At 42.7% G+C, this 27,489-nt stretch overlaps 1 protein-coding gene across 4 annotated transcripts in view; it reads left to right on the top strand.

Moving 5' to 3' along the window:
• Positions 1-27,489, top strand: part of LOC120905514 (zwei Ig domain protein zig-8) — a 205,548-nt gene that overhangs the window by 46,963 nt on the left and 131,096 nt on the right. For all 4 annotated transcript variants that reach the window (XM_040316383.1, XM_040316366.1, XM_040316392.1 and 1 more), the window contains one exon: positions 16,193-17,214. In XM_040316383.1, the coding sequence (XP_040172317.1) occupies positions 17,145-17,214 (70 nt within the window). In that variant the 5' untranslated portion in view covers positions 16,193-17,144. The remainder of the gene's footprint in view (positions 1-16,192; positions 17,215-27,489) is intronic.

Below are 27,489 nucleotides of genomic sequence, written 5' to 3' on the forward strand. Positions count from 1 at the left end.
CAAAGAGGGAACGTTATGTTCTCGAATCGTACAATATACTCCTTGCAAAGCTATCAGTGTGATTAGAATGTTAATAAAAGCCCCTTTTTACGTTTCAATACAAAAATATCTTTGAAAGACTGTGGCGGCCACCTTAAACCGTACGCTTAGTTTGTCTTATACATTACACCAGATATACAGAAATGTTGAAGCTTCGAATGCATTAAAACAATGGACAAAAATTGAATTTTTCAGGGGTTTATATTCTCTTGCACTAATACCACGTTAAAAGCCAAGCCCACAAGTGGGTACAGGCAGGCCTTGACCGACATCGGTTGTTGAGCCAAATAAGAAGAAGAAGAATACCACGTTACTCGCACTTTCAATAATAGTATCCCATGAGTCATCAGAAAAATGTTTACACCTCTATCAGTTAAACTCTAACCGCAATGGCCAAACAAGTAAAATTACTTCGTTTAGAAGCGTGCGCAATCAGAGGGCGACACAGTGTAATATCTACGACGGACTACGTGCTGCATTTTGCGGACGTTGTCCGAGCCTTTTCTAGCATCTACAATATCTTGGCAGTATTAGACAACAATCAGAGCATCAAAAGAAAGCCTAGTTTCGAATGGAAGACGACCCTGAGCGACAAGGAGCTCCAAATGATGGTGTAAATGAAGACCAAGCTAAAAGTCGCTTCATCACTGCATTCGCTTGGCCGGGAGGTTGATGCAACTGGTCAAAAAGTGATATAGTGCCTGGGAAACATGAAAAAACACATCAGGAAGCATAAATCGCGGCCACTGGATTTGCAGCGACAATCAATGACGCCAAACCTCAAATCTACCTTTTAAGGTAAATTTCGGCTCATTTTTTATGTAACACCGGTCGAACATCTTAGAACTGCGTCCCACTAAAAAATTGGTTGGGTCAATATGTTGCAACAGCTCTACTCTAACAATTTGGCGCGAAAAGAGATGAGGAATTGGTAAGAATCAAACAAGATCTTAAAAACATAACCACTTGCGTGTCTTCGTCCACCATGTCTGTAAATTCCAGATATCTGACGAAAGGCAACTCGCTAGGTCGAATGTTTGCAAGTAAGCTTGAACACTATATTGCCCGATATTGGTATGCTCCGATGATCATTTTGATATCAAATAGAGACTCCGGCTTTAAGGGAACTTCATAAATTTCACAACTTTTTTTACATTTATGCATGGTTTTCCAAGATTTGTTTAGACATCGGTCTGATTTTTTGTAGAAATATAGCTAAATAGTGTCATCAACGATGTGTGTTTAAAGTTTTACAATAAGTGGTCTAAGGATTTTTTCTGAAAGTTTCAAGGTCAGAATATAGGAGAACACATAAAGAGTCTGACTTTAGAAATCCTCCACTGTATAAGTAATTTGGCTTTTGTAGCGTTAAATTTCTCCTTAATAATGGGCAATTATTTCCCATAAGAACTTCTTTGAATATTCGAGTCAATATGCAGATAAACTCGAATGGAAATCTTAAATTACAATGAAAGCTAATGCTAAATGTAACTGTCGGGCCCCACAGCAGGTAATTAAAAGTAACTTTTAGCTTCGGAAAAACGGTTAACCTTTTTTCCCTGAGCACAAAACTCCTCCACACAGGGAAATTATCTCATTCTCCCACCGGGCCGGTTTTCCAACCGTTAAACACAACCACGAACGACAAGCGACGAACGCCCCACTCTGTAGGACACCCTACGACAATTGCGTCCTTATACTTGCGGTCCTAATGATTCGCTGCTACTGGGTACCGAAGCCCGAACAGGGTAAGAACACATAATTTCCAGGCTCTCAAAAAAAAAAAAAAAAAAAAAAAAAAAACACTAGTGCACCCGGTTCTGTTTTATTACTTGCTCACTTATACTTTTTTGCATTTTGCAAGATATCGAGAGAGCGCGCAGAAGTGGTCAGCTTTGGCTCGAAAAATCGACCGACGCGTACATCATCTTGTGATGCCGGCCGCAAGCAAGGGCAAGGGGCAGCAAAGCCCGTGAGCGCGAGTGGTCATTAGAATAAATTTACATTTAACTTCCCACCGAGCCGAACGTTTGGGGTCGTTCGTGTAGGCTCGAGTAGTAGCAGTAGGCCAATACCTTCCGCCAGAATGCTATGGAGAGGATGGCTGAAGGTGAAAAAACTTTCGCCGGCACAAAAACTTGCCCATTTCTCAAAGCGCGAGCCAGCGGGCCTCCTTTCAGACGGACGCATGCAAATGAACAGGAGGAGAAACTCTCGTGCTAAGCCTCTCGAGAAGTGGGTGGTCTGCATACTAACACACACACACACACACACACACACACACACACACACACACACACACACACACACACTAGTACCAAACGAAAGGAAACATTCATCGAGAGTAATGAGAGTCTAATGGGCTTCGGGGCGGCCTTTTCTTTTACCTTTTTTGTCCGGCGTACTCTGGAGGCTACTACCGAACGTTGCTCCAATACACTGTAGGTTAACAGAGGGATGGAATCAACGAAAACAAAATAGACACAAAAAAGAAGAGTAGTAATCGTATTATTAGATTGATGATTGCCTACCATCGGAGCCCAATGATCTCCGCCTCCCCGCCGCTGTGCCTGATTTTTGGAGGCTGCGAAGTGAGAAAACTTTTACTACTCCTACCTCTCCCACACCGGTGGATGGCAATGGCTTAAAAGCATTATGAGTTATTTATGATGAGAGGAAATTGATTCCTTGCTTCGGTCGCTCCAACACCGGCACGGCCAATCGCATGAAGCTTTGGTTGGAGTTCGGTTCGGTGTAAAGGGTCCTTCAGTGCAACATGAGCAGTGTGTACCCACCGGCATTCCGCAATACCATCGCAACCGTGCTCCTCACACTGCGGCATGGACTCCTCATCATTGGGCTCTTTACACGAGAGGGCTCGAAAGAAAGAAAGCACACTGACAAGCTCTTCCGAAGCCCATCGAATAGTGTGCTCCAAACGGGACTGAAAGCGCTCCCTTTCACCTGCTCCCCGTAGATGGCCAGAAGTTAAACAGATTGTTTACGGGGAAACTCTTTTGGCTTAATTGAAATTTATAAAACTTTCCTCTTCATTTCGGTCCCCTGCCCCATGTCTTCAGCGTAACCGGAGTTTGCTACTGGCAAGCGTGTTAGGGGAGAGGGCACTGGTAAATGGAATCTTTGAATAAATTAATTTGGAATGCTCAAAAACTCTATCGGCAGTGGCCTTTTTGGAAGCACCATGGTCCGGAGCCCGCACCGATGACGCCGGTGTAGTGGTCAGCTGCAACTATTTAGCTGCAGTACTTTCCCCGCACTTTTCCCGTAAATGGTCAAAATTGTGCTATAATTTGTATGGTAGCAGCAGCAGCAGCATCAGTTCTCTTTTGCAGTCAACTCTTGGGGGCATCATTTGTCTCACAATGTGGGATGATGGGTCCGTACAGTTTCGATCCCCATTTATGCGCTGCATGACATTGGAATGCAAAACTTGCAAATACGTCATCGACCGTGTTGCAGCTGTGCTGCAGCTGTACTGTCTTTACTAGTGTCTCATAGTATAATTTGAATTAAAGCTTTTTTTTGTTGCTTCCATTGCCACTCCACTGCTGGGAAAGGTGGGGGAGCAAATGATGGCTGCAGTCAGTCCCGCATCAAAACGATGGTGCGATGGTTTTACCTACCGAGAATCCATTTATTAAACACAGTTTCAATTGGAACAACTATTAATTTACCTTGCTCCAACCAACGTTCGATTCTGTAGCCGTTCGCCAGGCGGGAGAAGGGTGCCTAGGGAGGGTATGGAATTCAAAAGGGAGCTTCAAAACTTTTCGATTATTCTTGGTAGCCTTAAAAACGCTCATAAATTGTTAAACTTTTTTCATCCGACTGCTGCGATCGTGGCGGTGGTGGTGGTGATGGCACCAGCGGGTGGCAATATGAATATTAAATTACAGATAATTACTCAAAAGTTGTGCAAAGTTTCATCATTCGCCCTGGGTGGAGGGACATCGGCTAATAAGCGTAATGAAAGTCGGTCGGCTACGATCAGTGTTTTGGATTAATCATCAAATGGTGGGGTGCATTGAAACATCCTTTGAACAGTTGGTGAGTGAATGAAGTGGTTTGTTATGGACCAAATTCTTTCATAATCATGAAATTTTAATATAAAGCTAGTTTCAAACAAAAACGAAAAAAGAATTCTTTTGATGCATTCGGACGCTATTGTTTCATGCTGAATAGCTGAGTAGTATTGTTTGCTCATTAGAAGCGTTGTAAATGATAATGATGTTTAAAGAATGAAACTTTGATGACTTGATACAGTGAAAGTTCGATGATGACACATACAACTCCCAAATATATAAAATGCAAATATGTAAAGGCCGGGCTACATTGATCGTACTCGCAAGTGTAATTTTGATTTTCACTAGCGCATCTGGCGGCGGCTGGCGGAAGCATTTTTCCAATCAATTTGGGATGCTCCAGAAAATACGTTATTTTTCCATGTTTTTTACTTTAACTGGACTGGAAAATCTTTGTAATGATAAATATGTTGTGCAAGTATTTCAGTCGTTTTCGCATAAAAAAAACGGTGAAAAAACAACTTAAATTTGAGATCCGACACGACCATTCCCTCGACGACCAAAAAAAGCTTCCTCCAGCCGCCGCCAGATGCGCTAGTGAAAATTGAAATTACACCAGAGAGTACGATCAATGTAGCCCGGCCTTAACGACTGATTTCAAATAAATAGCAAACATTATTTGCGTTTCATGTGCTGCAAATTTAACCTTAGGACTGTTTCATATGGAGTTTGACACTTGGCGGCTGAAATCATGTCAACACTCCAAACAAAATCACACACAAAACTAGCCTCAGATTATATTATTAGCCTATATTATTTCATCCTGAAAAGTATGTTTATAAACGTCGATTTATCCCAAGGGCAATTGTGTTAGCTCATGAAGGATTGATTTTTTGTTTGCTGAAGCATGAATTCTGAGCGAAGAAAATGCATGTTTGTTTGTTTCCTATTGCTGAAATCTAATATAGTCGACCGTAACTTTCACAACCGTGGATACAACCCGGATGATGAATACTGTTACACTGAAATGTAAGCTTTTTGGCATAAAATATAGGCTCAAAAGTCTGTTCAATAACGTGGTACAATCAACTACTGTCACCCCATATAAAGCCTTCTTATTTTTCTGTTTTTATGGAGGTATATAAATAAAGATACACTGCTCTGTTTAGGATTTCGAGCTGCCTGTGTCGAACATCGCTCCCGAGTTGGTGTCGTTGTATATTTGTTATTAGTGATTTGACTTTTGGTTGTTATGTCCATATCTGATGGTTTAGTTCTTGTCTTTTCGGTTGAATTTTGTTCGTGTGTTGATCGTTTCCGATCATTACGTTTGTTTCATTCATACATTTTATAATGTATATCACCATTTTCTCATCCTTTTGATTTAAATTTATCTGGAAGTTGTCATGCAATTCTATTTATTATTTTTAACCCGTTTTTGGATATGTTCATAATTAATCCGGATTTGGTCGATAATTTTGATGGTTTTATTTTACGCAAAGTCTGCATACTAGCTGTATCAATCGTTACGCTTAAGCAAGTGAAACAAAAAAAAATCTTCATTAAAATAAGACAGCTGTCAGCAAAGCACGGACGACAAAACTATGCGTTCACCATCATTATCATCCACTCTAGCAAACATCATTTAAGGAAGTCCTTCTAAACTTAAATAACGATTTAAATCTTCAATAGCGCAATACGACACCCCACGAAGCCTTCGCAAACGCTTTCATTTTGAAAAGAAAATAACTCTCAACCCAACGCGACAGCAGCGCAGCCTCTGCATGGGGGATCCATTTGTCAGCAGTTTAGTCAAGGGTCACGCCTGCCTTTGCACAAGCGATTATCAACTTTCTCAAAGCTCAACAAACATACGGCGAGACGGCTTCCCCCGTACCCTCGTAGGCCATTGTTTCGGCACCAGCGTGGCACCGGCTGTGTCAGTTTACGCTCAGCAGCGGCTCAAGACGGCGTCTGCTCTATCGTTAAGAAAACATAAACGGTGCCAGCAGCGCGAGTGCATCATCATCATCATCAACTTTGTCCGCTTCACCTGCTGATGGCGTGAACTAAGACGCGTTAACAAAACAACACCAAAGCGGTACGGCTCGGGCCATGCGAAAAGGTGCACTCCGCGCGGCGCGCTGTTTTCGTTTCAAGTTTAGGAGGATTACAAACAATCGGTTAAAGTAATTTCGTAACGCACCTTTGCCTGGTTTTCCCGTGCGCGCCGAGCCGGGTGTCAAGAAATCGCCCACCACCGTCCGCTGCGATGCGGAAGGGTTGCTCCCCGGTGGGGAGGTGGTTTTTAGTAATGAAGCACAAGCATTCATTACCGGCACCAAGGCGCACGGTGCGAAGGGACCTTTGGGGCGGTTGGGCAAAGCGCTAGAACTTGTTTAGCATAAGCCTCTTACGCTCGATTTCATCCACAAGCACACTGTGCACGCTAAACACATCGCAAATCGATGTGACGAAAAGAAGGGGTGGTCGTCCTGTGTGAGTATGCTCCAGGAAGCTGGGGAGAAAATGAAAAAAAAACGAAATAATTATGCAGCCCAGGTGCATGCTTCAAAGGTGTACCACGCTTTCGTAACGCATAATTGCACAAACCCGTTTCAGTCGTTGGTTTTATTTTTCTTACACGATAAACTCAGCGAAGGTATTGCCGAGAAGCTGAGAACCGTCGCCTCATACTCACTTAAACACGGCTGTCTCTACGTAGCGAGTGGTCGGATGTGCCGTCAACTGCAGCTGCAACCCCTTTTTGAACGGTCACAGCGGTTTCCCAACGGTCGAGTGGCTTTTTGGAGGCGTTTTCAGCACCATGCATTTCAGGACGTTCTGGCGTGGCTGGGTTTATTTTTTCTTTACACATCTTCACCGTGCCGAGACATAAAAAGTCATAAAATTAATTCGTGCTTAGTGTTGGGTTACTACTATTTTTAATTTCTTCTCTCTCGCTGGTACGACCAGAAGCATACGGTGCAGCACGTAACGGAGAGGAGAATAAGCGCGTCAGACGCAAATTGCACCGCAACCGTTGCAGCGGTATCGCGCGTCAAGTGCATACGAAATATGCAATAAATTCGTACGAACGCATGGTTACTGGCAAAAAGTGAGGGTGAGTAGAGCGAGATTTACCCGGAGGCTTCTCCCGTACCTTCGCGACTCCTCCACCCGATCCGCAGAATTACGTACGTAGTCAACTGCACCACATTAAACGTGGCTCGCGCAGCAAGGCAAGCGTAACTGCACTCGGGTTTCAAAGCATTTGGCCTGGAGGGCCCGGGCTAACGTTTTGCAATCGGTGGTAGGGAAGCGTTCTGACGCTGGCAAGACCGCACAAAAGTAATGAAGGATTAAGGGAAGGTGTAAGTGAGCTGCACGCGATAGTTTACTTTTATGTGGTGCACGGGAGCGAAAAATCTTTCACTCACGAGGGATTGTTTCGAGCGTAAATTGCAATGACAGTAAGAGCGTCATTAGAGCTGTGCTGTTTTGAGCAGATGCGTTAGGGTATATAACTTTAAAGTTGAGTTAACATTTAATTTAGTTGCCAGTCATCATTGTGAAACGCTGAAAGCTACCCAAGGAACATTTTAAATTTTGTTATAGTTTTACAACGTTGTTGTTACGGTTAGTCCATTAAGTCTTCCTTTTTCATGTGAATGTCTTGAATGACTTTTTTTTTGTATGACTTAATGAGAATATAATCAAATTCTCTTAAGACTGAAAGGGTGCATCTATAGAACTCTGTTAATACTCATTGTTAAAACAATTTTTAGACTTTTCAGATGTGAGGCGCAAATATAATATTTAAAATACAGCATATTGCTATTGACACGATCTTGAGACAGTTTTGAAGTGATGAATATGAAGTCATAAAAATGGTTGAGAATAATTTGAGAAACATTTTGTTGACTTGATATTTTTTCTGGTAAAATCGCTCGCATATGAGCAGAAATTCAATTCAAGAAAATTTCACTGTTGAAATACATTATAATGATTTTTAAAAAAAATAAAGCGCTTCAATAATAAGCATCTTTTTAGTTTAAAATTATAGTATTTTAATGATATAGATTTGTTTTAAACGCCTCCAATTTGCATCAAAAGCTGTGTCATAACAGTGTGTGAGCAGTGTTTTGGAATTTGCCATTTTTTCTATTTGCCATTTCTATTCAATTGTTTATCGAAATATCAACATGACTAACACATATTGGACACAAAAATCAACAACAATATCAATAAAAAATGGATTCCATTGACTTTAGATCAGAAGGACTTTCCTGACCACAAGTTGAGTTGATTTGTAGTGCAATATGTGTGGCTAAGATCGTTTTAAACAGCCCAAGCTTCAGGAAGCATTTGTACAGAATAACACGTTTTAAGACTCTCCACGTACAGGTAGTGTGCGAGATACGCGGAACCTGTTAAATGCATATCTACAAAATCGTGGTTTTCTGATTTGATACATTACTACAGCAAGCTGAAGGAAAATAAACTCAAATATATAATGGCTGAAATCAACTTCTCCACGTTTTGCCTGAATAGGGTATCTCATGTACAGCCCGTATAGTTTGTTCCAAGTTCCCTTGATATCCCAAGACTGTTAAGCACCTTCAAAAGACATGTTAAAACTATGTGGCTTAATACACTCAAAATCAAGCATTATTTAGCCATGTTTAAGTGTAAAAGCTATAGGAAATGTTACTTGGGTATTCTTGTGATTAATGAACCCACAATGTTATGTGCATCGTTGAAACAGTTTTTAAAAACATATTTGTTTGTATAACGTTTATAATTTTTAAAAATAAATACTTTTAAAAAGAAAGGAGCATTTCATACAAATTTGTTAACTAAGGATTTCAAAGGGAAATAGGTTTAAAAATAAACTGGCGAGCAGTTTAAATAAAATATATCAATTTACTGTGCGCAGTAAAAATCGTCCAAATTTGTCACGCATCAATCAACGTCACAGTCATTCCCGAAAAAAAACCCTCCAACTGCTTCAAACGATAGGATAACATACCCTCCGCAGTAACAAAGTAACGTCCCGAGCTTATGCAAGTACAGCCCAATTGTATCGTCTTCAATTTTGATTTCGATAATGCGCTGCATAATAGTGAGAAAGGGAAGAGAAAAAAGCACACACTGGAAGTGCATCGCTAGCTTCGTAACGGTATGCAACAAAATGCACCCTCCTTTTTTCAACCCTTCCCGCCTCCCATCGAAATCGCCCATTGTTCGTGCAATCGTAAATGCAAATCGAGAGCACAATGCTCGTCGCCGTTGCTGCTGGCTCGGTTAAAAAAGGAGGCCAATCACCATTTCCACTTGGCATTGGCCTTGCGAATGCTGATTTCACCGTGACTGATTTTCCGAATACGCTTGGATATGGTGAGGGCCAGTGGGTGGCATTGTTAACTGAAAGCGGAGGCCAATTATACTGACGCTGCAGCAGCGAGTATCATTATCCACGCAAGGGTTCGCTCATGGTGTGGTTTAAACGGGGTGTCGTTCAGCATGAGGACCCGTTTGTGGCACGGTAAGAAACTAACCGTCTGCTGTGTTAGCTTCAATCCACCTCGCAGCTGCTAAGCGTAACAATGAAACAGTGCGAGGCAGCTAAAAATAAAGCTAAATAAGAAAACAGAGTGGAACGGGAAAGCTCCGACTGGAGGGCTCGTTTCTTTCGTTCTATCTAAACCAAACCCGAGCGGTGCTGCGTAGGGATGAGGCGACCACCAACCAGCGCCAATCGGACGTAGAATTAATTGAATCATTTGAATTTTAATTTGAAATTTAAATTAATTGAAATTGATTGCGAACCATTGTCGGGCGGTCCGAACAAAACCGGCCGCTGGTCGCACTCGAACAACCGTCTGCTAAAACGGTACGGTGGTAGGGAGCGACGGTCACAACACACACATACAGGACACCAGTGCAAGCATCATGCATAACTGCATTTAGTGGATTTGCCAGTTGATTGCTGACCGACTGCTGATGTTTGACACGGTGATGCATTTATCGTCGGCGTTTGCAAGTTGGGACGTACGAGTTTCTCAGAATGAAAAAAAAAATACCAAAAAAAGGGGGCATTTAAAAAAAATCAACACATGCCTTCCCGTTGGCATCGGGAACGGGATCATCATGAGTGATTGTGAAAAAATATGTACGCCTTTTTCAACGCAGCGCACCAAAAACGATCGACGGAACGGATGAATTAAAACTAAAACCATCGAATTTGTTAGTGCCAAAAAAGAGGGCTACCAATAACAAAAAAAAACTGGAAAGCACAACTGATAACACGCAAAACTTGCACTACACGAAAGGCAAAACTCACACGCTGGTGGACTGCAACCCTTCGTGCACCATCTATGATGGAACACGAATAACGGATGCGCGTTTCGGTGCACGGTGGGATAAAAAATGCAATACGGAATGAAAGGCTAACCAGTGCTTTGGTTAGAAATTTTGCTAACTGCCAAAATATTCAAGTGATCACATAGGAAGCAACGGAGAGAACGGAGGAAGCGAGTGTGTGAGAAAGAGAGGGAAGTAGAGCCAAAAATAACCCTCACACATGCACACACACACACACACACACCGGGAGGAAAACGGTTCGATTCTCATGACGCTAGCATTTTCATTGCACCGAAAGCAATGAATCTTTGAAGCAGAAGTACCCAATTGTGAAACTTTTTTTCGTTTTTGGTTTAGTTTGCAATCCTGTGTGTGTGTGTGTGTGTGCGCCCGGATTCGGATTTGTGCACCGGAATTCGCTTGTTATGCGAAACTGCGGCCGTATTTTGCTACCAGCGCTGGCGTGTATGGTGTAGTTTATTTGAATTGAATGGCGGCCGATCCAGCGGAAATTGGGTGCAAATAGCGTAAATTTAATAAGACTTCCAGGTGGTACAGCAATTCTGTGTAAAAACTTTGAACGTTTTCACCCGATCGGGAGCTTTTGGTCCATTGAGTTCATTAACGATTCTGAGAGTGAAGCTGTGTAAAAACGGGGTTTGTTCACCAATTCCCTGGAAATTTGTTGATACTAATAAAGAAGATTGAAAATGATTTTTCAGTGATTTGGGTATGTGTTTATGATTTTCATTCACTATATGAAGTTTGTAAGAGCTCATGATTTATAAGGTTACACATGAAATAATAAATCAACATGACCTTAAGCAATCGAAATACATTTCCTTATTTATGTTACCTTTGTGTATGACATGTTGGTTATCATTACACAAGAACATTATTGGATCATTGCATGCCGCCCCTGCAGTCTAGTTTACCCCCATAGCCTGTGGTTCCGCAGTGCTCTAAAATAAATAGAAGGAATGTGCAAACTCTCAACGGGGTTTTCAAAATTAAATAAAGCAATGTTCATCAAGCTCCTCCAACAGCCGCTCCCAACAAAACCAACACACAAGCCGCCTATCCAAAAATGTCAGCAACTGATCGTCCTGCTTTGGCTCGTGGCATTCATGTTAGTAATAAATTCCCTTTGCGACCGTGTTCGATGATGTCGTGGAAGATGATGAAATGGCACGGGAGACAGCTGCCAGTGAGCAGGGTAAGCTGAAATGGAAGACACTGCGCAATAAACATGAGCCATGTTTTCGGATGGAACGAATTTCCACTTTATGATAGCTTTGTGTGTGTGTGTGTGTGTGTGTGTGTGTGTGTGTGTGTGTGTGTGTGTGTGTGTGTGTGTGTGTGTGTGTCTCGACAAATAGATCGACCTTACCACTGGTGGTGGTATGCGCTTTTGTTGAGTCGATTTTCTTTTTCGTGATTAAACGTGCCGGTGGTGTAGGGAGTGTGTCTCGCCATGCGTGTGCTGCTGCTGCTGGCAAAGATTGTCTGAAGTCTCGTGCGTGCCATTCCTGTGACGTCCTTATCGACACGCACACATGGGTCCAAGTGGGATGGGTGGGTGTGAAAATAAATGGAGAAGAAAAAACGCCCAACCACCAGCATGATGTGCTGTGAGCAGCGTGAAACAGACACAAGGCCAGCGTTCGTGACCACAGCTAAAGCAGTACGGCCCACGTCAAGGCAAAACAGCCAGGGTTGATTAAAAAAAAAAACGAAAACAGGAGCCATCCGTTGCCCCGGGCACCACACTTTACCGTACTGGCCTGGGTGAAAAATTTGAATAATTGATTATTTATACCCATGCTCACACGCCCAGAGTAGAATCCACCCCGTTGGGGGTTTTGTAGAACGCGCACTGTTTTCGTTTCGGTGCTGACCACTGTATGGAAATGAACGGCAAAGTGGGAGGAGTATGTAGTTTTGCTCATAAAGTTAGCCCAAGAGCGATGGAGATAGAGAGAAAGAGTGAGATAGAGTGACAAGAAAAACAAGAAGCTTCAAAAAAAGTTTCCATTCGTCGTTTTGGTCGGTCCGCCCGTATGAAGCGGACAGAAAAAAAGCACACACATCGACTACTGTTCGAGTGGTTAGTGGCATTTTCCTATGGTTATTTGCTAGTTTTATTTGCTTGTTTGGCACGGCCACGTACCACCTTTCCAGCGCAATGACGACGAAGGTACCTGCAGCACTCGTCTGTTACTAGCTGAAAGTATGTGTGTTTGCCTCATTTTTGCAATTGCCATTTCCCGATATACGATCGTCTGGCTTGGCCATCGACTTCAGTTGTCACTTATCATCCATTAGCGGTCTAGTTTAACAGACACTTTTTCAATTTCAATTGTGCAATTTCACGTTCGATAGTGCAGGGAAATTTGTTTTTTTTTTCCCTGTCAAGGATGTGTTTGTTTTTAAATGGATACGTTATCTATGTGAGATGACATCTCAGCGGCTGGGTTAATTGGTAATAAATTTGCAAGGTAGTTATCGGAGACAAGAAATATAAATTTCCACAAATCACTTTTAATTTTAAAGACAATATTTTAACTGTTTAAGTGGTATTTAAATTTTGTATTATAAAACCCTATTCATACTTAACCGCGACTAAGCTTAACTCAATTGCTTACAGCAGAGCTGCAAGTACAAACTTATGTGTAGTTTATGGTTATTTTATATCTACTGCTTTTCCTAATCTACTTATATCAACTTCCATTTCCTAATGGCCGGTCTGGTGGTACAGTCATCAACTCGTACGACTTAACAACATGTCCGTCATGGGTTCAAGCCCCAAATAGACCGTGTGCCCCCATACGTAGGAATGACTATCCTGCTACGGTAACAATAAGTCACTGAACGCCAAGCTCACTTCACAAGTGGGTACATGCAGGCCTTGAACGACAGCGGTTGTTGTGCCAAAAGATGAAGCTTTTCCTAATAATGGCTACCTTCAATATGATGCTTTTATAATTGCTGAATGTATCTCATTGTGAAGGGTGTGTTCCAGTGATGCGTTTAGATTGGCTAAAATCCTGAACCGTCTCTGATTCGATTCCAAAAATTTCAAAACCGACTCTGGACGGTAGGATCACCTTTCATTATCGGAAGCGGTTGGGAATTGCCTCGAGTCGTCCAGAGTTGGAGTTATCTGGACTCGTCCGGAGTCATTCGGAGTCATTCGAAGTTGACCGCCGTCGGTTGCAGGTGGCTGATGCAAAGTTTTTGTGGTCAGACATTTCATCTCCGACGCCGACTCGGTCTCCTGGTGTCTATGGTCCAGTCGATTCAAACCGTTTTTGGGGGCTTTTACGACACTTGCCAGCTGTTTAAAGTTCGGTACATGACGGCTGCCATCATGTCAACACGTCATAGAAAGCTACACACAACACTTGCCTCTAGAACTAGATAGATTATTTTAGCCCATAAATGGATAAATCCAAAATGGCGGACCGTAAATAGATCAATCCGAATGATGAACAATGTTCCACGAATAGACCGAAATTTTCAGTTTTTTATCTTCAAACAGAAAATGGCTCATCTTCAGAAATAAAGGCTTGTTTAAGAAAGTGCACGCGTAAAACAAAAGAAGAAATAAAAAACACGAAATGAAATTCCTCCGAACGACTCTGAACAACTCCAGCCGACTCCTGCCAGCTCCGGGTGACTTCGAATGACTTCAGACGACTCTGGAAAACTCCGAATGTGTTCGGAGGACTACGACTATGGGTGGAACTAGTGATTCCGATACTGCTAGAGTCAGAATTGGACTAACAATAACCAGTGTTGGAATCGTGGGTGCGCTCCAGAGAGCACACCACTAGTGTGTGTACCCATTGTGTAATATAATATGTTTCTTTATGTATAATATCGTGAGTAAGGCTTGAGCTGAGCAATATTGGAGTGTGTGTAGGTTTACCACGCAGGTTAGTTCCTAAACTAACATGATCGTGTGAAACATGACAACGCTCATTCAATGTTACCTACTTGCTAGCTATCATGGTGTCATGCGCTCAGGAAAGTTAAGCGATGTTAACAGGACACTGTCCAGGGAATCCTCAAATATATGAGCAGTGTGTTGTAGAAACTCGTGCCAAAATTACGTATTTTAGAAAATTACCATACATTTTCGTTATAAAGGCTCAAAAACATATGAAAATTCAATGAAACGAACTTTACTCAAACATTTAAAACCAATGACTTAACCTTTAGCTATGTTCCGATATCGTGAAAGAGTCTTACGTCATGCACCTATTGTGTTTTTTTTAAGACTTTCCTTTCTGTTTGAGGCATAAAAGAGATTACTTAGAAAATTATTCAAATTAAAATGAACAACATGTTTCAAAGGAAATGCGTAGAACTCAGATTAAACTGTCCATGCTATACATAATCTTTGTTTTGTTTTATTTTCCTAATGCTGGAAAAGTTACGTTCAACAATGGAAATGTTTAACATGTCACATGATTGAACACTCACTGCTCAATTAAATGGATTAGGCAGTACTTTTTAACATGTTTTGCTACTCCCAACCCTGGAACGAATGAATAAAAAACATAATGCACGCTTCAAAGAAGCCTTCCACATTTTGTTCGCAGCTCCTTGAAAAGAAAGTAACAGCAGCAGATCAAAGCCATCCATCGTTGCGAACATGACGCCAAAATGCATAATTGATGGTTTTGATTCCTGTGTGCGCGGGCCTTGCCGGCTACGTTCGGGCCGCCATAATGCCTTTCCGCCATTCGTGGGCGCTACGTTGTTGATGATGGTTGCTTTCGCTATCAGATAAAACGTAAAACCCTGCTCTGGGAGAGATAAGAGATACAAGATGCCTGGCGGTGGTGGCCGATGCGAGTGAAGATGGCGCGCGCAAGGATTGAATGGTTGGCACGATTTCCGCCCACAAGTTTTGCCGCCACCCGACGCTGATTAATGGCACTACCATGGCACCCGGTACGGTGAGCGGGCGTCTTCGTCGTCACATTAATGACATGGTTTTGACAACTTTTCGACAAAACAGGGCGACAGCCAATTAAAGCGTCGCCCTCTGATTAGCGTGACGTTGTGTGCGGACCTACTACGGCGGTGGCGCGCTACATCATTCAAACGTGATGAATGTTGATGAAACCGAAAATGACACAAAGATGCTTGGTTGGGCGCGTTTTTCCTTCACGTCCGTTGTCCCTGAGCACACACACACACGCGCGCGGGAAGGGGGTAGGACTTTAATTAGGACAATAAAAGTCATTAGCTGAGAGGGATGGCGACTTCGGTGCGGTGGCGTTGAATAGGCTGGCCAATTTTGCGCGTGTGTATTGTGCGTGCGTGTATTGAAATGGAAGGAAAATTAGCACCGTATGCACACACACACAGTGTCTGTTTGCTGTATGGTCGACAGGAATTCACGAGCCCCAGGAAGTGTGCTTGGTGTTTTGCCAGCTCCGGCATGCTGATGACATCGTGTTTTCGCTTTTGTGCAGCACGAACACACGTCCCGGTTTGGTGGTGGTTTTTGGGTTACTGCCGTACACCTAGTTACAGTTTTTCGTCCATGTGACATGTGATGTGCCAGCGATATGTACGTCGTGATACAATGTGTTGCTTCCCTGGTTCAGCGGCACTGTAAAACTCATGCCTTTGTATAATTTTTTTTTCTTTGCTAACTCGACCCTTTTTACTCGATTCGATTTTTCTATTTACTCATCGCGTTTTTCTTCCCTTCATTTTCCCCACAGATCGCAGCACAGCACGGCGGAGCGGCGGAAGGGTTGAGTGACCGTTTTATGAAATGTGTTCCAGGTCTGGTGCGACCATGTTCGTGCATCGTTACCGGGCTGGCGTTATTAAATGCTGTAAAAGTGTAAGCTAACGTTCGTGCGTTCGTGGGAATGTGTAGTGTGGCAATGAGGCGGCGTGAGCATAACCATTAGTGGACGGTCAAGGAGAAGAAGAAGCAAAAAAAGCAAAGAAAAGCCGTACTTCAGAAGCAGCAAATTAATTTTCTCGCCCGAATAACGATAACTTTTTCCAATATCCAGTGTAACGGGCGATGCCAGTGTAACACTGGCAGGGCGGATTTGCTTTCCCGTGTGCGCAGTGAGAAGCGCCGAGCATGGTCTGGCGTGGCGTGGAAAATATCTGCTTAAGATTTATACCCCAGCGAACCGAACGGTTAAAATGCATTAACACTACGGCAAGTTCACGTTGGAAAGCTATTTGAAAGAAGGGAAAAAAAAGTAATAACGGGGTCCTTTCTTGTGAGTGTGTGCTGCAGGACAACGGAAGCAACGTGCGCGTCTCCGGGTACGTGTGAAGTATTAATTTCTCGCGAGAAAAAGTCATCACGAACACGGTGCACGTCGCATAAAGTGAGATAAATTGAACGACTGCTTTGGCGCAGACCACGCGCTCCAAGTGGCAGTGGGGATGACGTAGTGTTGGGTTGGTTTGTGCGTTTTGTGCACCGCAGGCTGGTCGCATGTGCCACCGTTGAATGTGTCGTGAGATACGCGGTTAAACGTTCAAGCGTGGTGGAGTAGTAGAAGCGACCGAAAGTGATCGATGCCTCGGCGCACGGTCGAAGACACGGCCGAGTGAAAAAGTGGTAGGGAAAAATTAAAAAAATATATATAGTGTAAGAAAAAAGTTCATTCAAATAGAAAACAAATCGTGCGAAAACGGTGAATCATGATGCTGGAACTTAAATTGATTCTTCTCTGCCTGCCATCGATCCTCCTAGCGACAACGCTGGATTCAGGTAAGTTTCTTTTGCTGGAGGGAAAACACAAATGCAATATTTTGTTTTACATGATGGTACTATAAACAAATTATATCAAATTTCGTATGTCAACTGCCTCTTTTGCATTTAATCTATAAATCTATAAATTATGCATCTATAAATAATGTTTTGTTCACAACTTTGAGGGGCCATGCATTTGATGATTCTTCAGTTTTTGTGTTTTTTTTTTCAACAAAATAGATCATGTCATGTCATGTATAAATGTGAACTTTGACATGAGTGTACATTTCGAGAACAGACCAACATTTTTTCATTGCAACAAGTGCAATCGAATTCGAAAGGCATAGGCAAACACTAATGGAAGAGGCTTTTATTATTGTTTAAATTAGAATTCATAAGCCGGTCTCGTGGTACAGGCGTTAACTCGCACGACTTCACAACATGCCCGTCATGGGTTCAAGCCCCGAATAGATCGTGCCCCCACATGTAGGACTGACTAATCCTGCTATGGAGGGAATCAATAAGTCACTGAAAGCCAACTCCACAAGTGGTACAGGCACACCTTGACCGAAAACGGTTGTTGAGCCAAAGAAGAAGAAGAATTCATTATTGTTAATGTTTCTTCCAGCTAACTCGTACAGGAGATTTGTTCAGTCTAATCTCCTGTTAAAGCCATAGATCGAGTCTTCAACAATAGGTCACAAGAATGGTATTTGCATGTATCTGTGTTCATTTTTGTGGTATCAATTGTTAGTATTAAGTTCTTATTCACATCATGGGACAACCTATGTTCCTAAACTCAGTTACTATCAAAAACCCAATTCATGCTCAACTCTTCTGTGCTTCGTTATTCTATCTACACTTTTTGATTTATTTCCAATTATTGTTAATTCTTGGCCTGAGTGACAGAGTTAATGCCAGGGTTGATACTGATTTAAGAATGAAATGTTTAATTGAAACTTTAACCTTCATGTATCCCCGAACGCTTCTTTTAAATTTTGGAACATACATCGTTCTTTATCCCATTTTAATTGCCTGCCGCTCCAGTTACCAAACTATGTTTCGCTTCAAGTGACGAATTCGGTGACAGTCTTTTGCCAATTTCGTTATGCGTTCCTAGCTCATACCTTTTTTGTGGTGCTTATGACAATTGAAAAAAAAAATTGAGAATGCAAAATAAAAAAAACATCAAATGGCAATATAAAAGTATAAAGGAAAGATAAATTGTGCAATCGTTGCAATCAGTAACGGTCATTGCTTTTTAATCGAAACGGTCGATGAAACCCTGCAAATAACGCACCGTTAGTCGTATTGAAGATGTATTGGAGATATTAAAAATAATAAAAAATACTTAAATTTAAAAATGCTTTCAATCGTTTCAACATAATCCCTTTCGATTAATATTTTTGTCTGGGAAACTTTTAATTTCATTCCTGAGAGGTTACCTGTAGTGAAAACAGTACTGAAACAGTTACCTCACATTGATAGTTCGAGCAGCAGTACATGAGCAGGAATGACAGATTGTTTCCACTGTGATTAGCAATGTAAATAATGAGTAGGAACATTGTCTCATTTCATCTCATTTCAAGATTGTACACATTGCCAGGACTTATAATCTTACTTTAGACCACAATTAGTCTTACCTGTTTCATTCCGGTGCCATTTGTGCTTCCTGTACAAATCCACTAGCACGTCCAAAGGATATTTTTCAGCAATTCTACTGTACCACGTTACAAGAATCGTTTGGAAACGAAAAAAAAATCTCTCCCAGTCCTAATGGTACTGCCACTGTCATCGTGCCATTGTGCCGGAAAGCACAAACCACTCCCTACATCAATAATCCTCTGTACGTGACTCACGCGCAAACAGTTTCCACTGCGCGTCCGTCCACCACCTGGTCGCAGGGTCTCCAGGGCACATTGGTTCTGTTAGTCCTGCAACACTTTAAGGTCAGAAAAAACGAAACAAAAAAACAACCCACCCAGGGCATCATCATTCGTTATCTTGCGCCGAGGGATTTGTAGCACTAGCTGGCAACGCTGTCCGCTGAAAATAAAACAACACGCGTCAAGTGGGTGATACATAATCACTTCAATTAGCTCCTAAAATACTACCTCATCCGAAAGCTCACCCGTCCGCAAACGGCCGCCGCGCGCCGGCCGGATATCAGGGGCGGACTGTCTGTCTTCCGGCGGATCAGCCAGGATCGGATCATGCCAAGGATGCTTTTTGGAGGGGCGTTTTTTTTTTGGTACTTTGCTTTTTCGGCTATCTGTATGGTTGAAATTTGAGTTGAGCGGTTCTATGCTTTGTCCCTGGGAACATGGCCGTAAATCCGCCCCGGATGTCCGTACCAAGAACACATAGCCTGAGCGGATCGTCGCCCGTCGCCACTGCAGGAAAGGAAAGTTTCGAGACTGTTGATTTTCCCTCCCCATTGCCTACGGTCCGATCTCGCGAAACGTTCCGAATGCGGCCGTATGGCAAGATCGTTCCGGAGCGATATTTTACATCAAGATTAATTGCTCCAGCCTTGCCGGGACAGCGAACCGTGAACCACGCAAAGGGACACACGAGCGAGCCAGTAATTGCACAACAGCGTTTGGATGGGCGGAAATTTTTGAACGAAGCTCGTTTAGAACGTTATTTAAGCATGCCTCGACATGGTCGGCAGAAAGAGTGGGCATGGGGAAAGTTAAAGGAAACCGTTCCCGACATCGCAGCAAGTGAAATATTTCCGCTCACGGTCCTCACGGACTGCAGCTGTGTGTTTTTTTTTTTTTTGGTCGGATGGGAAGCGCCTTTCGGGTGGATGCACACATTGATTCGTGCCAGTACAGCGAGCGTACAGCGAGCGTAGTCCATTAGTCATTCGATCGGTTCAATTTTTTATCATAACCCAGATTTTCCCAGCACCTCCGTCCATTATCGGAACGGAAATCGATAACGTATCGCAGCGCCGTCACGTGACGATGAATCTATCTACCCTCATCTACCCTGCCGGAATGCTTGATAGAGAGAGCGCTGTGTCTTTGTGAATGTATTTTCCAACGAGAGTGGAGAGTTTTATTCAATGCAGGCCAGCTAGATTCTTAGGAAGCGGGGGCTGGAAGGCAGTAAGATCACGAAAGGATGGAAGCAGCAAAGCATGCAGATGCACTGGCAACACCAGCAGGGAGAAGAAGAATGAAGAAGCAGATGACACTGGACGTGCATACTTACATGCACACGTGCTCATCGTTCTTTTCTCCGAACGAACCACCGTTCACACACACATACAGTGGCTCAGTTGCTGTATTGCTTGCTCCCATTCCCACCGCCGGTCCGTGCTGTATCAATTTAAAATCTCTTTTTAAAGCAAAGTCACGTTTCGGGACATGCTATCGCTTTCAGATCCGTGGCGTGGCGAGGGGAGAATGTGTGTGTGTGAGGTGGCTTGAGATGGGGAGGAGTTCAGTTCAGGCATTGCTTATCCTTTCCATTCAAACGCTACAGGGTGACGTTGGACGCTGTGCGCTAAATGGTTGCAGACGACCGAGAGAACCGAGGCAAATATGAACCAATGCACGGAGATGGTTGAGAAGGAGTTCTTTTTTCGTTTTCGTTTCCAGTTCCAGTGCCAGTCCACGTCTTTCCACCAACAAAATGGCTGTTCTGGTTGCGGGAGCAATAGCTTATGGCTGCCAAGGCCGTGCTCCAGATCGGGGAACGCCTTTTGAAATTGGGAAATTTATAAATCTCTATCGAAACCGAACTGTACATGATATGAATATTTGCTTTGAAGATAATCTATCCTCACCGAGCATTACCCCTTCCACTGTACCGCATGTCCGTTGAGCGACCCTACGGTGTTAGCATGTACACACCGACCAAAGGCAGAGCGCAAACTGGTGAAACTAATTTCAGATCTTGCTGCACAGATAGCGCCATGCCCGTCCCCATTTGCCAGCAGTTTGTATCTTTTGCGGACCCAAATCGTCCCACAAACCGTAACCGTTCACTGGTGTGTGTGTGTGTGTGTGTGTGTGTGTGTGTGTGTGTGTGTGTGTGTGTGTGTGTGTGTGTGTGTGTGTGTGTGTGTGTGTGTGTGTGTGTGTGTGTGTGTGTGTGTTTCCGTTTCCTTCCTTTTTTTTGCTGTCCCCTTTAGTGTGCAGTTCAGATGACCCAAAATTTACATAATTAAACCTTCCGATGCACCTTGCGTCCGGTTTTCGTTCCGGCCCTCCCTTCGGCCTGCAGTTGGCGTTGATGGGACTGTTTTAATTATTTCAAGCAATTCCTTGCGCACACAAGTCTTTCGCAAAGCGTACGGGGATGAAAGCGAAGAAGGCATTTGCATGGAGAAACTCCACAGAAGCACAGAGGGGAGAAAAAGGAAGATAAAAAACCGGGCACATTGTGTATGCACTGGCACTTCGGGGAAAGTCATAAATCAGCTTAAGGATGTGTTTGAGAATGAGATAAAGGTGGTGCAAATAAGGAGGACGATTTGAAGGAGGAATGGCTTCCACTTGCCAGTTTCCCCAAGTCAAACCAATCAACGTGCTGATTGTTTGCAAATACCCGCAAATGCAACACGGTGATGGTTGGCACTCTACCTTTTTTGTTTGCTTTTTTATATTTTCAGTATAGTTTTTTGCTTTGTGTGAGGTATTTTTTCCCCTTTAGATCGTTTATATACAAGCAAACCCATCCATAAGTAAATCAACTAAACCAAAAACGACATTATTTGATTTATTGAAAAGTTATTGTTGCGTAAAGCAAATTTTGTTGGAACGAAACAGAACAACACAGTTATAAAACAGTTAAAACAGATAAACAGATACAGAACGGATAAACAATAATTTGCCTATAAATTTGATAGTTTTGTCTATTTTTATATACTGTTTTTAGTGCTCAAATTTAAATGTTTGACTCGCCTGTTGGTTGTTGGAATACAATTTTGTTGAAGAATAATCTTTATAAAATATTTAATTCACTTAAGACAATCAAATTCAAGCTGTGAAAATAATGCGTTTTGAGTGTTCGATGCTCTGACAATTTGGTAATCCGAAAAGTAAGTAATCCGGTTCGAAGGACCAATTGTTCGTAGCTCTGACAAGATATGTTTAACGCAACGAGGTTTCAGCTTAGATTAAATGTATTCTACAATTCATTATCCTATCTCTAATAGTACCTTGCTTGCACTAAAACTAGTACAAGAGTTCATTCTGTCATATGGAGTTCATTCTGTTACAAACTTCTTGCATAGCTTTAGGCGCTAACAAAGGGTTTTCTACTTAGAGATAGGACGTACAATTTCAAGCAAGGAATTAAAAGTTTTATATGATAATGTAAAAAGTCCAGCCAAACATGCAAAACACTTTAAAATAAACGATTTAGCCAAGATTCATTATTTTAAAGGCTCAAAATGATACAACATATATTAGTTATTATTATTTTTTACTGGTTAACTTGTCTCAGGTCTTTCATCAAAAGTAAATTTGGAGTGATATTTACAATTTGTAAGTATAACAATCATCTTTATGCATCTTTTAAGACAATTTTAATATGTCAATTGATTTAAAATTGAGTACATCTGAATTAGTTAGACGATGAATGGGATAACAAAAGTCAGATTCCTTTTTTTCATCTTTGCCTTACACCATCACATCACACCAGCAAATGGTTTAAAATTTTAATCAAAGAATACCGGCTCTGTGTGCATGTAAATGTCTTTAGTAACAAAGGAAAGCTTACAGCGTAACTCCGTTACAGCGTAAACCTTATTATGCATCAAACGCTTACTTTGTTCCTCTCGGTAGAAGAGGCTACACTTACACACAGCGTCGGAGTACATTTTCTCACATCAGTCGGCATAATGAGCCTTCAATAGCATTACCTGCGTAAGGTATCTTTTTTTTCTTTCTAAGTTACGTATTTTCGTCGAAAGATCAATCATCTGCACGGTACAGATGCTCGCATGCACACTTACAAAATTATCACACTCCATTTCACACCTTCACCGGGCTGTGAAGAAGAATGTTCGTGTGGGCTCCTCAAGATCTAATCGAAAGCGTATTACAATTCACCGCATTAGCCCGTAATTGCCCATCGACAACGGTGTCATTATTTTGCATTATGCGACGTTTGCAGAGCCGACCTCGAAAGAAAAGAAAGCAACCAACCGAGCTCTCAAGCGGAGCCCTTAGATCTAATACGCTTCGCGATGAGCTGCCATCAAGAAGGTTTCGGGAATTGGTAACGCTCGGTAACGCTCGGTACGTTCAACAGTGCAGCAGCAGCAGCAGCAAGACAAGGTTGTTGTGTGAAGGCAGCATGTTGAAGTCGATCCTTTGCGATGGTTCCTGCCAATGTTCGGCAAAGACCGTCCGACGGGTTTTTGTGGCAAATCCGGGTATGATGGCATACTCGGGTATCTAAATCCAGACAGCTGTCATGTATCCGGGCGCGGTTGGCACTGTGCCGCTCCGGCAATGAGGATCTTGAGTCTCTAACCGTTTTGCGAACGAGTACTGCTGGCATCGTTAGTCTGCCGGGGTGCTCCCTTCACTTCCTTCGATCCTTAGCTCCTGGCTTATGGCTCTCTGCAACCCTGCCTGCATGGCGAAACGACGCACTGGAACGAGATGCAAATTAGCGTTGACAATTTACTTAACTTTCTCGTCAGGCACACGCATGCGGTGACTGTGTGTGTATGTGTGTGTGCAGTCTTTGTGTGGGTATGTAGCGTCGTGGTAGCGTGGTAGCTTATGCGGATGGCTTTTCCGGTCGATACTGCTCCCGGTCGCCATATCGTTTGGGCTGCATTATTTCATTTCACTTTTGTTCGTCCACCCGGTTTACACTCACACTCGAGTTGACAATTGTCGAAAAGCCATGCTCGAGATTGGGTCGGTCTGGTGTGTGTGAGTGTGTTTGAGTGTGACTTGGGGTAAAGGTTAGAAGCGATATGTTTTAGCCATGTTCGGAGCTCTTGAATAAAACAGTGACCGGTCCGAAGAGGCGAGCGTGCTCGAGCAGTCGAATTGCAAATCCATTTCACAGGCGTGTGTGGTGCTAGTGTGTGACAACTCGAAGGCTTTGTTTGCCGGTTGTTGTTTGGAAGGGAAAGAGAACGGACACAGCAACAGCAACAGAACAGCAGCAAACCAACCAACAAAAAAGGGAAAGGCTGCATCACACTGTAGTAATAACATTCCGTATAGCACTTCAGCTTCAGTCCCCGTTGAATACGGTCACTGGGTGGGGGAAAGTGCGCCGGGTGCGCCGAGCATAAATTAACATAATTTTATATTATAATCAATGACGAATAAATGCGCCAAGCCGGTCACGAGCACCGTGTGCCAATGTGCGTTGCGTTTTAGAGCTCGGGGGTTTTTTTTTTGGGAGCAAAGTAAGCAGTATTTTCACTCGATGCCTGCCATTCTGCGCCTCAATGCCGGCTGCCTCCACCCAACGGCACTGTGCATTGGGCTAACGAAAGTGCCACCACGAGTAACAAGCGTGTGAACAGCGTAAAACATTGTAGCGTGGTAGTGTGTGGGCTGTGTGTTTTTGAAGGAACGAACAACAGCAATAACAAAAGCAGAGAGGAACCGAACACTGGCTAAACCGAAAAACAAGTTGTTTCACGCTACAACAACATGTTTATGGAAAGCTGCGGTGCGGCGGTGTGGCGTTCTGGTTGAAAAGCTCTGGCACGTTTTTAAATGAATGATATGAAGAGGCTTTTGGATATTTGGGATTTTTTTTATGTTGCATTATTTTTCGTTTTTTTGGCTAAGTAATGGATATTTTATACATTGTTTTACGTTGAACTTGACAAGAAAATATGGAAAAACTTCAAACGGAATCATTGGTTTAGTTTTGAAATGTATGTTAAATTTCACATGAATGAGATGCTTTATTTGAGATTCAAAGCTGCTGTTTTAGATAAAAAAAACTGAATTAGCCAAGTTTTCACGCCGGTTTTGAAAGCTCTTCAAGGTGTTTGTTAGAAAATGTGGCGGAAAAATGATTTAATGCCGAGTACGTTATAGCCTTTTGGTTAGCTGTTGCCAAAAAATAAGTCTTTTTATTCCGTACGAGTCTTTTTATCCTTTTTTCCAACAAATATTATCTCTTTTTTCCTATCTCTTTTCCTCTCTCACCAATTTCTAACGCATATGTCGACAGGTCGTTGAATCCATCTTATTTTGCTGTTGTAAGGTTCCAACAGTGTTGTTGAATTGGAGTGTGTTTTAAGTATTTTTTATATTGGATTTAATTGCATACATTTTTACACAAATTTACAGGTATACGTTTACAATCATATTAACTGATAGAATAAAGTTTACCGTGACCTCTGGGATAAGGTAAGCATAAATGACATAAAATAGGTTCCATTACAAGATTAGATTTAATTCTTAATTTAAACAGGCAAATGAGGTTTAAAGTCTCCGTTAAAAAAGTGGATTTAAATAAGATTAGTCAGAAAAACATAGCTTATTTGCTAGGCTCGTTTTAGAAGGTGCACAAAACTCATTTACAAAATATCACAGAAGTAAGGATAATTTTGCTCTAAATTACAAATACATTCAGTTTTTTCCAACGCCTTGAAAAATGTGCGATAAAATCGCTAATAAATATTACACTTCTCTCCTAAGTATGTTACTACTATTTTCAATTTGCCAAAGGAATTGATTTCATCACACCTTCTGGCAGTGACACACACACACAAGCGCCTAGAGTTTGGGAGCCATTTTCCGGTGGCATTGGTAAACGCTAAGGAGCTACGCGGGTTGCGCTGGAAAGCAAGCGATGGAAAAGCTCCGAAAGCCTGATTGCAGTTTGATTGAATCTCGTTCGAATATATATACAAGCACAATCACACACACACATACACACACAACTTTAGCATGGGCTCGTTGATAGGTTCCGGTTACGGCAAACCTAGCGTGATGCGTTTCGCACCGGCACAGCAAGACGCGCCCGTGTTTTCTTTATTTCCTTTTCTGCACATAAAGCTTGTTTGGGTGTATGTGTGTTAATGTCAGTTTGAAGGATTTTTGTGAAAATGTCAGACTTGAAAATGTTCGCTCGCATACTCGCATCACTTCGGACAGAAAGCGGCCGCCAACAGGGTTGGGAAGGGTGGGAATTGAGTTTGATGGGTTTCTATCTTTCTAGATCTTGGTGTTGTGTCGCTTCATCGATGATTTTTCGTACGTGTATTGACGCGTGCTGTGTGTGTGTGTGTGTGTGTGTGTGTGTGTTGCAGGCAAGCGAAGAGCGAACTGAATTTTCGTTGACGTGAAAATTGCTATCGGCAAATCGATGAAAAGTAAACGAGCGCGTCACGCTATCCCATTCCTTGCTTGGTGGTGGTGGTGGTGATGCTTGGAAAGCTTTCGCTTGTGGTAGCGATTTAGCCAAACACGGATCGGAATCGGGTGTAAAGTGAAAGTCGAATTGAAATTTAAATTTCGCGTGAAATTATTTTCCACCCTTCCTCCACTCCACTGTGTCACTGGAGTGGATGGGAAGTTGTGAGCTATTGACTAGGATTTTACCCGAAGGCATTTCTGTTTAGCAAAGTTATGGAAAAGCTTGGAAATGCTCTTTTTAATGTTGAAGAATTTGGCACGTTCATTCACTGGTTTGATTTTGAAATAAAGTAGTTAATAATGAGACTCTTTTATCGGTTATCATTTTTGTAACATTAGGGAACACATAGGCAGCCAAACAATGACAAATATATTCCTTTTCAAACTTCCACTACCTGACTGGCAACATAATTTATTCACATTCAAGCCCGTTTCGTTAAAGTGGCCACTCCATATTAGCATTTCAAACGCGTGTCCTTTAGTCCCAATGGGTCGTTCTGTTGTGCCTATTTATCTGACATTTCTTCAGCCGAATTTTAAACGCCCCACCCCTTGCGGTCACACCCTTTTTGGCAGCATCTCGAAAGCCAAAGCCAATGCCGATTGGAAGAAAACGCGAATCACCCAATTTATCACGCATTTGCCCAGGCTTAACCATGTACGGCACATAATTTATGTCGATAGCAATCGATCAGCCCGAACCTAGCTCAAGCCGCCGTACTTGCGTATCGCACCGTCTCATCTCGCCCCTCCGCTGTGGAGTGGCCTTCTGCGTGATGCCGTTTGACTTTCATCATTCTTTCTGCTTCGCAGCCGCGCGCGCAACCGACAGCAGCCCGCAGTTTCGCAAAGGGTCACGCGTTGGTGTGTTCTGGTCTGATTTTCCAACAGTGCCGAACCGCCAGGCACAACCCACCCGGTGGTG

This window comes from Anopheles arabiensis, chromosome 2 (assembly GCF_016920715.1).
Source record: "Anopheles arabiensis isolate DONGOLA chromosome 2, AaraD3, whole genome shotgun sequence".
NCBI classification, from domain to species: domain Eukaryota; kingdom Metazoa; phylum Arthropoda; class Insecta; order Diptera; family Culicidae; genus Anopheles; species Anopheles arabiensis.